The 18,597-nt window shown below is 37.9% G+C and overlaps 1 protein-coding gene across 1 annotated transcript in view; it reads right to left on the bottom strand.

Annotated features, from left to right (window-relative positions):
• Positions 1-18,597, bottom strand: part of FAM117B (family with sequence similarity 117 member B) — a 136,851-nt gene that overhangs the window by 76,995 nt on the left and 41,259 nt on the right. Inside the window, exon 2 of the mRNA XM_030803459.1 lies at positions 111-262. Within this exon, the coding sequence (XP_030659319.1) occupies positions 111-262 (152 nt within the window). The remainder of the gene's footprint in view (positions 1-110; positions 263-18,597) is intronic.

Genomic DNA, 18,597 nt, shown 5'->3' with positions numbered 1-18,597 from the left:
GTTAATTCTAATGTACACTAATGTTTGTTCTACTCAAAGCAGAACAAATAATATTAGAAGAAGTAGCTTCAGAGAAAAACACTTCAGGATAAGAACTATAATAAGCTTACCTGTGTAGCTTTGTCCCTCATGCAAGGTGCAGCTTGCCCATGGCTATCCCGAGGCCAGTGTCCAGCAAGATATGGTGCAGCAAGAGTATCCAGGGAGGAAGTGCGTCGGATAATACTGGAGGGGCTTGAAGAAGGCTGTCGTGTTTTCTCACCTAGAATTAAGACAAAAATGCTTGTTTTAATAAAATTAGGAAAGAAACAAAGCAGAAACTAAGTTTTAAACTATGCAGAAAGTTCTCCAACTTAACTACAGTAATCCCTTTTAACCACAGGGGATACTTCCAAGACCCCCAGTAAAGATGCCTGAAATGGCAGATTGTACTCAATTCTGTATACACCATTTTTTTCTATATATACGTATCTATGATAAACTTTAACTTGCAAGTTAGGCACAGCATGAGATTAACAACAATAACTAATAACAAAATAGAACAAGTATAGCAACAAGCCAGCATCACTGCTCTTGGGCTTTGAGGCCATTAAGTAAAACAAAAATTCCTCGAACATCAGCACTGCAAAACCATGACAGTCAATCCAATGACTGGGTGGGCTCCAAAGTGACTAGCAGGTAGGGAGCATGGACAACGTGCATAGGTTGGACAAAGGAATGATTCATGTTCCTGGTGGGGGATGCGAGACAGCAAGACATTTCGTCACCCTACTCAGAATGGTGCAAATTTATAACATATAAATTGTTTATTTCTTGAAATTTTCCAATTAATCTTTTCAGACCAAGGTTGACTACAAGTAACTGAAACCATAAAAAAAAAAGATAAGGATTACTGTATGTAAACAGAAACAAAAAGGAACAAGCTACTGATATATACAATAACTTGCATGACTCTCCAGAGAACTATACTGAGTGAAAACAGTTGACCCACCCTAGGCCTAGCAAATCTAAATCTCTAGGGATTGGGCCCAGGAATTTTCTATAGAATCAATGTATCTCTCATATCCAACAAATTCTTATTGGATCTCCTTCTTGTTTATAAATTAAACCCTTGTGTGATACATTTCAGGGAAATGGGAGGACATAATGAAAATAAGACAGGAAGGTAATTATCATGGGAAAATACAAATAAATCAGTGACAATCTTTCACTAAATATTGTCACTAAAAAATTAGTGACAATGTTATTTGATAATGACATCTAAAAGTAATACTGGTTCTTAGTGATGATCCTATTCCTCAATCTTCACAGAGGATGGAGTAATAACACATCTGCTTCACAATAACTTAGTACCAGCCCAAAAGATTAAGACAAATTAACCTTGCTAATTGATCCCTTGCCTTTGAGAGTATCCTAGGGGATGCATAAACCAAATCAACTGCCAAGAACCAACCACCAGCTTTGTAACAGGGGTAGGTTTCATTTCTGAGCAAACAAAGTGGGTATTTGCCAATATAATAATTATAAGACATCCAATGTAAATTAAAATAGTAAAATAATATAGTGGCAATAAAGCATATTACTTATTAATGTAATATTACTTATTAATGTGAGGAAACATTAATAAGTAATGTGAGGAAAGACACATATAAAAAAGTGGGTTTTGGCCAGGCGTGGTGGCTCAAGCCTGTAATCCCAGCACTATGGGAGGCTGAGGTGGGAGGATCACCTGAGGTCAGGAGTTCAAGACCACCCTGGCCAACATGGCAAAACCCCGTGTCTACTAAAAATACAAAAATTAGCCAGGCGTGGTGGCGTGCGCCTGTAATCCCAGCTACCCAGGAGGCTGAGGCAGGAGAATCGCTTGAACCTGAGAGGCGGAGATTGCAGTGAGCCAAGATCGCACCACTGCGCTCCAGTCTGGCGACAGTGAGTCTCTGTCTCAAAAAAAAAAAAAAAAAAGTGGGTTTTGCAATAACATCTTCAATAATGCAGGCCAAGCTTTGATACATCAAAATAAACTTTAAGTACCAACCAACACCTCATACATGATTTAATAATTGGAAAATAAATCTATGTATAATTTTCTGTGAGAATAATTCTAACTACCCTTACCCAATAGTTGCCAGTAAAAAAGGAAAATGTGTTCTCCTAAATAAATGGACCACATTAAAAGTATATTCAACGTGCACATTCCTTTAAGATTAAGCCCCCAAATCAAAGTGGCATTAAAAAAACTATTTCAAAATTAATGATCAATTTTAAAGTTTATTTACGAAAAGAGCACATAACAATGAATTGTAGAAAACTAGAAACAACAAAATGTCCAAAATGAGAAGATGATTGGATACATTATGGCAGAGTCATATAATGTAATATGATAGGTCATTCAAAGAATAAGCACATAGATACACACGTCCTGGTCTGAAGAGTCATTCATGATAAAGTCAGTGAAAAAAGGCAAGTCCTCACACGTTTACAAAAGGCATGATCTCTCATACTTTGTTTTAAAAAGTAATTAGATGTGCATAAAAGTGTTTGTTTTGTTGTTTTTGACACAGAGTCTCGCTCTGTCACCCAGGCTGGAGTGCAGTGTGGCGATCTAGGCTCACTGCAACCTCCACCTCCCAGGTTCAGGTGATTCTCCTGCCTCAGCCTTCCAAGTAGCTGGGACCACAGGTGCCAGCTAACTTTTGTATTTTTAGTAGAGATGGGGTTTCACCATGTTGGCCAGGCTGGTCTCGAACTCCTGATCTCAAGTGACTCGCCCACCTCGGCCTTCCAAAGTGCTGGGATTACAGGCATGAGGCACCACACTCGGCCAGTGTTAGTACATTTATTTTTTAAATCTGGAAAAAGTATGCACCTAACCTTCTGGGGGACAGAATTAGTGTTTTAATTACTAATTTAGGCATTTCTATAATGTTTGAATTTTTATATGGAGTATACTGTCTGAGAAAAGGTATTAAAACAATAGAAACACTTTTAAAACAAGTTACTAATTTTCTGAAATCATAAAATGCTTAAAAATACAAAAGTACCTATATCAGATTTTGGGAATTTTTATGGTTTATATCTGGGGTTGGGAAAACTACAGCCTACATGCCAAATCTGTCTTGCACCAGTTTTTTGTATGGCTAGCAATCTAAAACTGGCTTGTACATTTTTTAATGGTTGAGGGAAAAATTAAAATATTTTGTAATCCACAAAAATTAAATCATATTCGAACTTTAATGTCCATAAGTAAAGTTTTATTGGAACACAAATATGATCATTCATTTATAAGTTGTCTATGGCTGCTTTTGTGCTAAAAAAAAAAAAAGGCAGAATTAAGTACACATAGCAAAGACCTCATATGGCCCTCTCATTGCTTCACACTGCTGCTCAGCACTACAAATCATAATGACAAAGTTATGCCATGTGTATCTCTTGTCTGGGTGAAAAGTCAAATTCGAAGATGATACGTAAAATTTCATATAGATCAGCATCAGCAGATGAACATTTGCAATTGATTTGATGATATGGAATGCTAACTTTTAACTAGAATTAAGTGAAATGTTATCCCTTTAAAAAGAATTCCCTCTTCTCATTAGAGCTGTATTACAAAAAACGCATTCAATTATTATATTTTGAAATGTTGTCCTTTAAAAATTTGTGAAAAATTGTATGTTCTCTTATTATAGTAGTGCCTACATAGTATCTTTGATTTTACCTCTTGACCTGTAAAGTCTAAAATTTTACTATGTGGTACATTACAGAAGTTTGCTGACCCCTGGTTTCTACTGCATGTCTTTATGTCTTGGTTTCTGTGCTACAACACCCTCATATATTTTATCTTTTGGCAGGGGAAGGGGATGAGCTTAGCTCATTTATGCTTAACTTTCATAGGGGCTTTAAAAATATTTTTAAGATATATTCATAATATTATATTACAGTGTTATTCCACTTCTATAAGATGGCAAATACATGTATGAAAACACCTCTTGACACCTCTCCATATTACATTATTATCTTGGTAAGGGTCTTGCATAGCTACAAGTACAAAAGTTCAGGTGCTGGTTATGTGACCCACATAAGATTCAATTCCACCAATACAATAGTTACAGCAACTGTGTTGCTGATAATCATAAAAGCTGCTTCACAAATATGTCTGAGACACATAATTTGCTTTCTCAGTTATTTCACTATGGCACAGTTATTTCACTAATACGTAATTGTTATAAATGCTACCTATCTTTCCATGTTCAGTTTTCCTTTTGTAGCACATTTTCAGAAAACAAATGCAGTATATACTCATTTTCAGGAAAATATGTACCCACATTATTAACTGTGACAAGTGAAACGCAATAAATATACATGTTCACAATTTTTCCTCTAACTAAAAAAAAAATCTCTTTTGGGATAGTCACAAGAAAACTAGTCTCAGCTGGCAGGGTGGGGAGGCACACACACAATGTAAACTGGTACATATGCATTATATCAAATGGCTAAAAGCTGTCTGGCACTTTTCTTCCCTAACTATGACCATTGTTGCTTCAGTTGCCTACCGGTACATTAATTCAACAGAACTTACTAATGGATCTGATTTAATTTTATTTTTTTAATTAAAAATCTAAGGGTTAACTTTTCAACCAGTCTGCCAAAGATTATTAAAATTACTGGATTATTATTATTTCTTTTTTTGGGGGAAAGAATCTCACTCCATCACCCAGGCTGGAGTGCAGTGCCATGATCTCAGCTCACCACAACCTCCACCTCCCAAGTTCAAGCAATTCTCCCGCCTCGGCCTCCCAAGTAGCTGGGATTACAGGCATGCATCACCAAAACACCTGGCTCATTTTTATACTTTTAGTAGAGACAGGGTTTCTCCATGTTGGCCAGGCTGATCTCCAACTCCTGACCTCAGGTGATCCACCCACCTTGGCCTCCCGAAGTGCTGGGATTACAGACGTGAGCCACCATGCCCAGCCTGATTATTGTTATTTCAATAATGAACTGGAGAACAGATGAGTTATACGTGTAAAAATACTGAACATTTTATCTTTGGAACTCCCTTCCTTTAATCCATTCGTTCAGACAGTAAGGGCCTGTGAGCCAGTGCTAAGCCCTAGAAATTAAAAAGAATAAGTCACAGCCTGTAATAAAGAACACAGTCTACATCTACCTTGTCATTTTTCCATTTCAATCCAAGTTTCCAAAACTGACAGGATTTGGTGCCTAATTATTAAGGAGGTTATAGGAGGAAAACTTGAAGAGGCAAAGATGACTCAAAAGTTCCCAGACTAAGTGAACAAAGGCTGTATTTATAAGGAAATCCACAGAAAGACTGACAGCTAACACGACTCTTCATGATCTGGCCTCTGAAGCCTCACTTTTTTGCCTGCACTGCCTTGATCCCTACACTAAGACCATGGACTTGCAGTTCCCAGTATGTACTGTGCCCTTACATGCCTCTAGGTGTTTGTCTCTACCCTTATATCCCTTTCTTTGGTGTGGCTAATTCATGCTTAACCTTTCAAAATTCAGTTCAGATGTAACTTCCTCTGGAAAATCTTCCTCAAGATTTTCCACCGGAACCCATAGTTCACTGGAAAGGTTCCTGACTGTTCCTGTGTTCCGGTACAGAGCATGATTCTGCACGGCAGGAATTTTATTTCCCACCCCCCATCCAATGATTGAGGCAAACCCTGATACAGGCAATATGTTGTAAATGGCCAACGAAAAAATTAATTTTCTTTGTTAATTTCCTAAATGAAGAAGACTTGAGATGCAAAGAAAAGAATGAGTTCTAATGTTACTATTATTTATCAACAAGGACAAGTGTATGCAATAAATTCACATGCTTTTTGGTTAATTCAAAGTAAATAAAAACTATGGCTCGAACTTGACTTGTTCTTTAAAAATTATGTCTCTAGAGAGATTAACTACATGTAGCAGGGTGTAGCACTGAAAATTTCAGTCAATGCCTTGGGCTCTGGAGTTCAGAGTTCCCCACTGTGAGTACCTGCTCAACTGGTTCCTGGGTAACTTCAATTGCACTAGTGGAGCATCCCAAACCATGACCCTTAGGTATTCCATTACAAAGGTTCTACAGACCTTGATATACTAGTGTTAGATATAAATATTTTTAGAACTTGATTGGGTACTTTTTTTTTTCTTGGAGACAGGGTCTCACTCTGTCACCCAGGCCGAACTGCAGTGGCAGGATCAGGGCTCACAGCAGCAGTGGGATCAGGGCTCACAGCAGCCTTGCTATCTTGGGCTCAAGAGATCCTCCCACCTTAGCCTCCACAGTAGCTGAGACCACAGGCACGCACCACTACGCCCAGCTAACTTTTGTATTTTTTCTAGGGATGGGGTTTCACCATTTTGCCCAAGTTGGTCTCAAACTCCTGAGCTCAAGCAGTCCACTGGCCTCAGGCTCTCAAAGTGCTGGGATTACAGGCATGAGTCACTGCGCCTGGCCTCAGGTATTGTCTTAAAGGCTGTATCTCCCATTATCCACAGAAACAGCAAGCAAATAAATTAGACATGTTTAGTTGTTCAGAAAGGACAGAAAATTTTTCAAGTATACAAATGATAAATATTCAGCATAAAGAAACCTAAGAGTGTTAAAAATTCTAATAGTCCACCATCCAGAGCTAACTGCTTTTGTTTTTTTAGACAAGGTGTTGCTCTGTCACCCAGGCTGGAGTGCAGTAGCATGATCTCGGCTCACTGCAACCTCAAGCCTCCCAGGCTCAAGTGATCCTCTCACTTCAGCCTCCCAAGTAGCTGGGACTTCAGGTGTACGCCACTACACCTGGCTAATTTTTTGTATATTAGGTAGAGATGGGGTTTTGCCATGTTGCCCAGGCTGGTCTCCAACTCCTGAGCTCAAGCGACCCACCCACCTCAAGCTCCCAAAGTGCTGGGATTACAGGTGTGGGCCACTCTGCCCAGGCAGAAAACCACTTTAATGAGTATTTATTTACAGAAATCTGTCTACCCTTGGACATACATACGATTTTATATAAACGAGGTCCCATTATACATTCAATTACTTATTGTTGAGAGAAATAAAAAGGGTATGTCAAGAACCTATTTCCATGACAATAAATTAAAATCTATTACACATCACTATTTTTAATACTTGTACATTATCCTATTTGGTAGATTCACTATAACTTAATCTTCTATTAATGGACACTCACGGCAGATAGGTACCCTTTTAGACTTGTTTCAAGATCCGTTCATGAAAAGTTTCTAGATGTCAAATTACTATATTCAAGATAACGGATAGATTAAAATTGGAAGTACTGACAAACTGCCTTCTACTGAAAAAATTTTGCAAAAACCTATAACATCACGAGGGTACCCATTCTTGTGTATTTTATCAATTTTCACCAGTCTAAAAAAGATAAAAATATTTCATTTGTATTTCAATAACTGAGTTCTAAAATAGTCATACTTTTACTGGCAATTTATATTTCTTTTATATATGAACAATATTTCAAAAATATTACTCCAAACCTTTCTTTTCTTAATCTTAGAGATCTTTTCTTTTGGTAAAGATTTAAATTCAAAGAGCTTCTATCAGTTTCATTATAGTTTCCTTTTCTTTTATGAAATTCAAGTAAAAATAACTGTAGTTGATTTTATTTTAAAAAGTACGTATATTGTGAATAGTGCCGCAATAAACATACGTGTGCATGTGTCTTTATAGCAGCATGATTTAGAGTCCTTTGGGTATATACCCAGTAATGGGATGGCTGGGTCAAATGGTATTTCTAGTTCTAGATCCCTGAGGAATCGCCACACTGACTTCCACAATGGTTGAACTAGTTTACAGTCCCACCAACAGTGTAAAAGTGTTCCTATTTCTCCACATCCTCTCCAGCACCTGTTGTTTCCTGACTTTTTAATGATGGCCATTCTAACTGGTGTGAGATGGTATCTCACTGTGATTTTGATTTGCATTTCTCTGATGGCCAGCGATGATGAGCATTTTTTCATGTGTTTTTTGGCTGCATAGATGTCTTCTTTTGAGAAATGTCTGTTCATGTCCTTCGCCCACTTTTTGATGGGGTTGTTTTTTTCTTGTAAATTTGTTTGAGTTCATTGTAGATTCTGGATATTAGCCCTTTGTCAGATGAGTAGGTTGAGAAAATTTTCTCCCATTCTGTAGGTTGCCTGTTCACTCAGATGGTAGTTTTTTTTTGCTGTGCAGAAGCTCTTTAATTAGATCCCAAATGTCCAACAATGATAGACTGGATTAAGAAAATGTGGCACATATACACCATGGAATACTATGCAGCCATAAAAAATGATGAGTTCATGTCCTTTGTAGGGACATGGATGAAACTGGAAACCATCATTCTCAGTAAACTATCGCAAGGACAAAAAACCAAACACCGCATGTTCTCACTCATAGGTGGGAATTGAACAATGAAAACTCATGGACACAGGAAGGGGAACATCACATTCCACGGACTGTTGTGGGGTAGGGGGAGGGGGGAGGGACAGCATTAGGAGATATACCTAATGCTAAATGACGAGTTAATGGGTGCAGCACACCAACGTGGCACATGGATACATATGTAACAAACCTGCACATTGTGCACATGTACCCTAAAACCTAAAGTATAATAATAAAAAAATTTTTAAAAAATTTTAAAAAAAGTATGTATAATATAATTTAATTCTTGTAAAATTTGTCTTTCATCCACTATCTAAACTTCTTGCTACACACACACACAAAGGAAACGCAAAATTCTGAGGACACTGGCTGCCTCCAAGAAGGGAAACTTATCAACAAAGGCGCAAGGAAGACATTTCACTGTATTCCCAATTGTACCCTTGGAATTTGCCATGTGAATTTACTATCTATATTTTTTGAAATTCATATTCCTTGATTCAGTGATTCTACATCTAGGTATGCATACAGAAGAATAATCAAATGCCAAAAAAGCTTCAAACACAAAGATATGTCCAAAAATTGAAGAACAGGAAAACTGATAGAAAATACATAGAATATTAAAGATATTTAAAATTATGTTTTTAAAATGATAAACTTACATGAGAATTTATTTATAATCTAAGGGAAAATTTAGGAAAAAATGAATTTCCACAATTTATTTCTAATTTTGCATCTTCTTCAGTTATTTCCGTGTTTCTTTTTCAGTTAATTTCTCCACCAAGTTTTCAAACATTAACAGATACCATAACCAAATATTGATACAGGCCCAGCAGTACCTAATTAATAATTTATCCTAGTAAGAAAATGATTGATTTAACCAAAATGATTTCCCATAGGCATAGTATCAAAAGATAAGGACTATTTTAGAAACTTAAAAATCCAATTAGTAATTATTCTTTTGTTAAACATGAGGTATCATTTACATAAAATACAATGTACCAGGCTGGGTGCAGTGACTCACGCCTGTAATCCCAATGCTATGAGAGGCTGAAGAGGGAGGATCACTTGTGGCTAGGAGTTTGAGACAAATCTGGGCAACACAGTAAGACCCCCATCTCTACAAAAAATTTAAAAATAAGCCAGATGTGGTGGCACGTGCCTGTAGTCCCAGCTACAAGAGAGGCTGAAGCAGGAATATGGCTTGAGCCCAGCAGGTCAAGGTCAGAGTGAGCTATGATTGAGTCACTGCACTCCGGCCTTGGTGACAGGGCAACATCCTATCTCTAAATAAATAAATAAATCTGCACCCATCTTTGGAGTTTTGAAAGCCAAATAAGCCATTAAATCACTACTACCATCAAGATTCAGAACACTGCCATAAGCCCTAAACAATTTTTCATGCTCCTTTGAAGTCAATCTCTCCACTCTTGAATCCAGGTAAACTCTGACCTACTTCCTATTATTAAAGGTTAGTTTTGCTTTTTTAAAAGGTGTCATACAAATGTCATCACATAATACTTTTTTGTGTCTGACTTCATTTACTCGGCATAGTGTCTGTGAGATCCATGCTTGTTGTTACATGTAACAGTTCATTTCTTTTTATTGCTGAGGAGTACTCCACTGTATGAATATAGGTGGTGGTAATTATGTCAACTCCTTCTGGTTCTCAGGTCTTTGGACTTAGTCTAGAACTATAGTAGCTCTCCTGGGTCTCCAGCTTGCCTACTGCAGATAACGGGACTTCTCAGACTCCATTAGTGCATGAGACAATGCCTTAAAATAAATCTGTGTGTATGTTATTGTATCAATAAAATATATGTATCCTATTGGTTCTGTTTCTCTGGAGAACCCAGACTGATACAAAATACTACAATTTGGTTATCTAATACCTTTTTTTTTTGAGACTGAATCTCATTCTGTTGCCCAGGCTGGAGTGCAGTGATGCAATCTCAGCTCACTGCAACCTCCCCCTCCCAGGTTCAGGAGATTCTCTTGCCTCAGCTTCCCGAGCAGCTGGGATTACAGGCATACGCCACCAAACCCGGCTAATTTTTGTATTTTTAGTAGAGGCGGGTTTCACCATGTTAGCTAGAATGGTCTCAAACTCCTGACCTCAAGTGATCCGCCTCAGCTTCTCAAAGTGCTGGGATCACAGGCATGAGCCACCCCGCTCGGCCTCTAATAGCCTACTGATGAGCGTCAGATTGCTTCCAGTGTTTGACAATTAGGAATAAGTCATATATGAAAATTCTTGAAGAAATCTTTTTATGGATAAGTGTTTTCATTTTTCTTGGGTAAACAGTGGAAATGCTGGATCTTAGGACAAGTGTAAGTCTCCCTTTAAAAGGAACTGCCAAAATGTTTTCCAAACTGGTTGTACCCAGTTTACACTCCCACCAACAATGCATTACAGCTCCAGTTGTTCCACTATCCTCATCAACATCAGGTATTGTCATACTTTTTCATTTCATTCATTCTAGTAGATGAGCAATGGTTCACTGTGGCTTTAATTAGCATTTCCACAGTACCAAATGAGGTTGAGCTAAAGTGCTTTTTGGCCACTTACACATTTTCTTCAGTGACATGTCTGATCAAATCCATTCTCCATTTTTTAACTGGTTTGTCTTCTTATTAAATTGGATTTACGTATTCTGGATGCAAGTTCTTTGTCAAATATATGCATATGAACAGTTTTGCCTTGTCTTCTTTTTGGCTTGTCTTCTCAATTTTTAATGGTGCCTTCCAAATAGCATTTTTTAATTTTAATAGACTACAATTTATCGACTACTTCTGCTAATAGTTCATGCTTTTTGTGTCCTAAAAGACCTTTGCCTATTCCAAGGTCAAGATGATTTGCTCCTACGTTTTCTTCTAGAAGTCTTTCCATTTTACCCTTCATATGTAGGTCTTTCACCCATTTGGAGTTCACTTTTGTGTATAGTTTAAGGAAAGGGATTATCCCCCTCCCCTATATGGATATCCAGTTGTTCTAGAACAGTTTGTGGAAAATAGTATTCTTTCTCCTACTGAATTACCTTAGGAACCTTTATCAAGATGTGTGAATTATTTCTCAATGTTCTATTCCTTTCCATTGATCTGTACCTCTGTTCAAAGGTAAGTTCTCCAATTTTAATTATTCCTTTTCAATATTGTTTTGGCTATTTTAGTCTTTGCAGTTTCATATGAATTTTAGGATCAGAGTAGGAATTGTGAGAGTTGACATCCTTAGTTGTTCCTGATCTTATGAGGAAAAAAATGTGATGTTAACTGCAGGCTTATATTATATATACCTACCTATAATAAAGCAGTCCTTTAATTAGAAGGTTGACCTCTAGTCCTAGTTTCCTGAGCATTTCTAACATGAATAGATGGTGAATTTTATCAAATACTTTTTCTGTATAAATTGAGACAATTGGCCAGGCACAGTAGCTCACGCCTGTAATCCTAGCACTTTGGGAGGCCAAGGCAGGTGGATCACTTGAAGTCGGGAGTTCAAAATCAGCCTGGCCAACATGGTGAAACCCCATCTCTACTAAAAATACAAAAATATTAGCCAGGCGTGGTGGTGGGCACCTGTAATCCCAGCTACTCGGGAGGCTGAGGCAGGAGAATCACTTGAACCCAGGAGGCAGAGGTTGCGGTGAGCGGAGATCACACCACTGCGTTCCAGCCTGGGCCATGGAGCAAGACTCTGTCTCAAAAATAAAAAAAAATTTTTTTAGATAATCATGTGGTTTACCTTCTTTTCTCTTAGATAACAGAGTAACATACATAGACTATTCTTGTTATTTATGGTAGTTATTTTTTCTATAAAGTCACAATGAACAATAAATTAGCAAATACTGAGCCATTATTCCCAGGGAATACAGTTATATTCCTATAAGCCTCTAATCACAACACTTCCATCAACCAATCAATACATAATCTTGTTTAACATAATATATGTTTCTGTTTAAAGATATCTTATTTAATACATATTACTGGCTCATTAACATTAAACTCATAGGCAACAGCACTGTAATTCTTGCCTAAATGAAGGTATCTAATACATGCTAATTTCTCCAGAAAGCACATTATAGCTTTCTTGCACTTAAAAACATTAAACAGCACTTCAGTACTGTGCTTGGGGGCATAATGATTTCAAACAACAAAATCATTAGCAAAAAATCTGAAAAATTTGGCATGATCATGAAAAGGACATTTGTTTATAATACAAGAGCTGAAGAAAAAGGGAGAGAACGTTGCTTGATTCAACTGGGAATGTATATGTTGGACAATTCAAATGTTCCACTGCACACATGTCCACAAATGACCACAAAAGAGCAAGAAAGTATTGAGTTTGGAGTTACAAATAACTTTTAGCTAGTGGGCAAATTTGCCAGTACAAAATCTGCGAATAATAAGGATGGACTGTACACTGATTTTTTTACTACTAAATCAAACTTGCATACTTGGGGTAAACTCTACCTGGTCATGATGTATCATCATTATATTTATACTGCTGGATTCAACTTGCTAATATTTCGTCAAGAAGTTTTGGGCCAGGTGCAGTGGCTCACGCCAGTAATCCCAGCACTTTGGGAGGCCGAGGCAGGCAGACTGCTTAAGCTCATGAGTTCGAGACCAGCCAGAGCAACATGGCAAAACCTGGTCTCTACAAAAAATACAAAAATTAACCAGGTGTGGTAGTGTGTGCCTGTGGTCCCAGCTGCTCGGGAGGCTGAGGTGGGAGGACTGCTTAAGCCCAGGAGGTCAAGGATGCAGTGAGCCATGATTGCGTCACTGCACTCCAGCCTGGGTGATACAGCAAGACCCTGTCTCCAAAAAAAAAATTAAAATTTTGTGTTCTGTAGTTTTCTTACAATGTCTGTGTGGCTTTGGTATTGGAATAATACTACCTCATAAATTAGTTATGGTATTATCTCTTCTATTTTCTTAAAGGGTTTATGGGCAATTAGTATTATTTCTTTCTTAAAACTCTTACACAATTCACGACTGATGCCATCTGGTCTGGAGTTTTCATTTTGGGAATATTTTAAATTAAGAATTTTTAAATAGATACAGGGATATTCAGGTTTTCTATTTCTTCTTGAGTCAGTTTTGCTAGTTTGTCTCTTTTAAGGAATTTGTCCATTTCATCTTGCTGAATTTATTGGCATAAAGTTGCCCATAATGTTCCTTTATTATCCTTTTATGTACAATCTGTAGTAACATCTACTTTTTTCATTCCTGATATTTAAAACTTGTATCTTTTTTCCCTTCATAAATTAACTAAAGGTTTATCAATTTTATTTATCCTTTCTAAGAACCGACCTGTGATTTAACTAATTTCCTCTACTAAACAGGTTTTTGTTTTGTTTTGGTTTTTTGTTTTTTTGAGATGGAATCTCACCCTGTCGCCCAAGCTGGAGTGTAGTGGTGTGATCTCGGCTGACTGTACCCTCCGCCTCCCGGGTTCAAGCAATTCTCCTGCCTCAGCCTCCTGAGTACCTGGGATTACAGGCACATGCCACCATGCCTGGCTAATTTTTGTGTCTTTGGTAGAGATGGGGTTTCACCTTGCTAGCCAGGCTGGTCTCAAACTCCAGACATCAGGTGATCTGCCCGCCTCAGCCTCCCAAAGTGCTAGGATTATAGGCATGAGCCACTACACCTGGCCAACAGTTTACTAATTCACTGGATTCTGTTAACTTTATGATTTCCTTTCGTCTACTTACTTTGGGTTTAATTAGTTCTCTTTCTAGATTAAGGTAGATGCTTAAATTATTATTTTAGACCTTTCTTCCTACTATAATCATTTATAAACATTTTCTTCTACTAACTGTATGCCACAAAATGTATTATGTGCTTTCATTACCATTCAGTTCCAAATATTCTGCGACTTCTTCTTTGACCCATGGATTATTTAGAAATGTTTAATTTCAAAAATATTTGAGATTTTTCAAGAATCTTTCTGTTACTGACTTCTAATTTAATTCTGTTGCGCCCAATTAACATATTCTGTATTTCACTCTCTTTAAAGTTACTGAGGCTTATTTTATGGCTCAGCATACAGTTTATGCTGGTGAATGTTCCAGGTGCAGTTGAAAAGAATATGTACAGTGCTGTTGAAGCAGGATATTTCCCTGACCCCTTCTCAGGCAGTTACAGGGATGCATGGGCACTGGAACTAGCCAGCCACTTCGGCCTTGGCAGGGGCCAGCTCCCATTCACTTGTTGCTCCACCCCTCACAGGAGGGGGAGCGCAGGTGAGAGAGTGCAGTGGTTGGGCGACTGCTTTTGGGTGCCAGCAAGAGCGAACTCCATACTAGCCCCAAGACACCATCTAGGGGAGGGTGCTCATGACCCTTGAAGCCCGAGGGGAAATGTTACAGCACCCTTTTATCTTTGCCATCCGCAGACGGCTTAAGAGTTAACAGCTCAGTGGAGGGTCAGTGTGACAGCCTTTTGCACCCACACTCGTGGCATCTGAGTTCTTGTCCAGCACCCAGGAGGAACAAGGTCACACGAACCAATAGGAAATGATAAATGCGGAAGATTTTGTTGCCGATGAAAGTGGCTCTCAGTGCGAAGGAGTGCTAAAAAGGAGACAGAGCAGGAAGGTATTCTTCCCCTGGAGTCCAGCCATCCAGACTCCTCTCTGAAGCTGTGCTGTCAAGCTGTCCCTTTGAAGTCAAACTGCTTCTGACATCCAACTATAGTCTCCAATGTCCAGCTGCTTCTCTTCCTTCTGCGAGCAAGGCCTGGGGTTTTTATGGGCACAGGATGATGGGCGGGGCAGGCCATGAGTGGTTTTGGAAAAGGCAACATTTGACCGGACAAACAGGGACGTCAGTTCTCACACTGGGCCATATAGTACCAGGCCTTTTCAGTTTGAGGGCGGGACCCTCGCCAGAGACTCACCCTCTTCTGCCCAGAATTTCCCTGCCTCCTGTCCGTATCACTGTCGCTGAGTGTTCTACAATGCAACTTAGGTTGTATTTGTTGACAATGTTATTAAGTCTTCTAAATTCTGATTTTCTCTCCACTTATACTGTCAATTACTGGGAAACAAATGTTGAACATTGCTTTATGAATTTTGAATTTTTCCTATTCGATGCAAACACTCTTACAATTAATAAATTAACCCCCTTGTCATTTTGAAAAGTCCCTCTTTTTTCTTGGTAATATGCCTTACTCTGAAGTCTCCCTTAAACAGTAATCATTATATTAGCTTTCCTATGCTCAGTTTTGTACAGTGCATCTTTTTCCATCTTTATACTTTTAACCTGTTTCTTTATATTTAATGTCTTGGTAGATGTCATATAATTAGACCTTACTTTTTGTTAAATCCAGTCTGATAATCTCTGTATTTTAATTTAAATGGTTAAACTATTTAATATTATATGGTCATACCAACCTATCATCTTGCTTATTTTCCATTTTTTCTACCTGTTCTTTGTTCTTTTTTCCCCTTCTCTTCCTTCATAATCTTGGTTTGGTTGGTAATCTACTGACACATTAGCTATATTTCTTTTATTTTTTGCTTAGTTGCTCTATCTAGGGTTTTATAATATGCATCTTTAACTTATCACACTGTATCTTCAAATAAAAATCCATCATTTTACATATAAGACTCTCAGGCCTAATACTTCCATTGCTGCTTTCTGTCTTTGTGCTACTATTGTCATTAATTTTATGTAGATATTATACACACGCAATATGTTATTATTTTGCTTTAGGCAATTATCTCATAAACAAATCAACTAGTGTCCGAAAAGTCCTTTTATCTTACCATTAATTATTTCTGGTGCTTATTCTTTTGTATACCAAGTTTCTATCAGATATCATTTTCCTTCCACCTGAAGAACTACCTTTAGCATTTTTTATAGTGTAATTTACTGTCAGGTTTTGTATGTATAAAAAGCCTTTATTTTGAAGGATTTTTTGCTGGGCATAAAATTCAACCTGGGTTTACAGTTTCATTTTCTCTATTGGCAATTTAACAATGCCAAATTCTATTTTGCTCTGTCTTACATTGTTTCTGTCAAGAAATTTGCCCTTTTTTTGGTTGTTTCTCAGTATATAAAATGTCGTTTTTCTTTAGCTGTTTAAAAAACTTTTTTTCTCTTTATCACTGGTTTGCAGCCATCTGATTATGGTGCCTTGGTATGGTCTTCTTTGTGTTTATTCTGCTTGAGATTAATTGAACAACTTGGATCTGCATGATTATAGTTTTTATAGTCAGGAAATTTTTCAGTCATTATTTCTTCAGACTTCTTTATTATTATTATTATACTTTAAGTTTTAGGGTACATGTGCACAATGTGCAGGTTTGTTACATATGTATACATGTGCCATGTTGGTGTGCTGCACCCATTAACTCGCCATTTAGCATTAGGTGTATCTCCTAATGCTATCCCTCCCCCCTCCCCCATTTCAGACTTTTTTTGTGGCTCTTCCTTCTTCTTCTTCTGAGAGTACAATCACGCCCATGTTATCACACAGATCACAAAGGTTCTGTTCATTATTTCTTTTAATCTTTATCTTACATTCAATTTTTGTGTGGTTTCCACTGCCGTTTTCAACTTCACTGATCTTTTTCATCAGATAAGAAACTGCTATTGTCTGCTGTTAACCTCAGTCAGTAAATTTTTCATTTCAGTTAAATTTCATTTTAGAAATTTTGATCAGTTCTTTTTAATATATTTCATTTTTCTCATTACATTCATGTTTTCCTTTAAATCTCTGAGCACACTGAACACATTTATAATGCCAGTTTTAAAAAATTTTTGTCATATAATCTCTGTTATTTCATAGTCTGTTTCCACTGCTTTAGTTTTCTCATAGTTTACATTTTCCTGCTTCTAGTCATTTTTTACTGGATGCTAGACAGTATCATGTTTTTAAGTATTGGGATTTTGTTACCATTCTTGAAAGATTCTTGTGCTTTGTTCTGAAAGTCAGTTAAGTAACCTGTTTATCAACTTGATCCTTAAAGTTTGTTTTAAGCTTTTGTTTGGACAGATTGGGAGTAGCCTTTACTCTAGGCTAATTTAGCCCCACTTTTAAGGCATGGCCGTTTTGGGGTCTCTACTGAACATACTGGGTGATGAAAAACAACTTAGCACTCTGGTAAGTGCTTAACAACTCCCTAACCCTGGGAATTACTTAACATAGAGCTCCTCAGTCATTCCTTGTCCAGCCTAATGGAGTTTCACTGTACACATATTCTATATATTACTTCAGCAAAAGCTAAAGAAAACACCTATTCAGATTTCTAGAGCTCTTTTTCTATACTGTTCCCTCTTCTCTGAAACTTTGTCCCGCTCTTTCCAGCCACTGCAACCTCTCTGAATTCCAATCCCTATCTCAAATCAACAAGGCATCATGCCCTGAGATTCCCCCTGCCTACAGTGTGATCTAAAACATGTCTTCTGCCAGAAATCTAAGGCAATCATAGTGCTCACCTTACTATGTTTCCCTTTTCTCAAAAATAATATTCCCACAATGCCTATAATCTACTATCTAAAAAACAGTTGTTTGATGATATCTTTTGACCAATTTTCTGTTTACCATAGAAGGGACTATTTCTCCATCATGGCCAGAAATAGAAGTCTCTTCATGTCCAAGTATTAATATATCATATTATTATGATATTGTTATAGGAGTTATTAAGAAATTATTTTAGGCAGATAGGAAAAGGAGTCCTTGGGAAGTTTTTGTTTCTTTTAAAGCAGCTCTAGAAGTTTCTTGTCCAGCAGGAAAGCCCCGGCTCTTAGAGCTGGGCCAGCAAACTTTGATATGCAAATGCTGGCCATCAGAAACGGGGTCCACCCTTGTCTGGGTGCAGAGGCTCACACGTGTAATCCCAACACTTTGGGAGGCAGAGGCGGACAGATCACCTGAGGTCGGGAGTTCAAGACCAGCCTGGCCAACGTGGAGAAACCCCGTCTCTACTAAAAAAAAATACAAAATTAGCTGGGCGTGGTGACGCATGCCTATAATCCCAGCTACTCAGGAGGCTGAGGCAGAATTGCTTGAAGCAGGGAGGCGAAGGTTGCAGTGAGCCGAGATCTCGCCATTGCACTCCAGCCATTGCACTCCAGCCATTGCACTCCAGCCTGGGCAACAAGAGTGAAACTCCCCCTCAAAATAAAAAAAACACTGGGTCCACTCAAACATGGCGATTCCCACTGTCTTCTTCCTTGCCCCACCCA

The sequence above is a fragment of the Nomascus leucogenys genome, chromosome 22a (genome assembly GCF_006542625.1).
Source record: "Nomascus leucogenys isolate Asia chromosome 22a, Asia_NLE_v1, whole genome shotgun sequence".
In the NCBI taxonomy this organism is placed as follows: domain Eukaryota; kingdom Metazoa; phylum Chordata; class Mammalia; order Primates; family Hylobatidae; genus Nomascus; species Nomascus leucogenys.
Note: the sequence above shows the minus strand (reverse complement) of the source record. Positions and strands in the feature narration are given on the sequence as shown.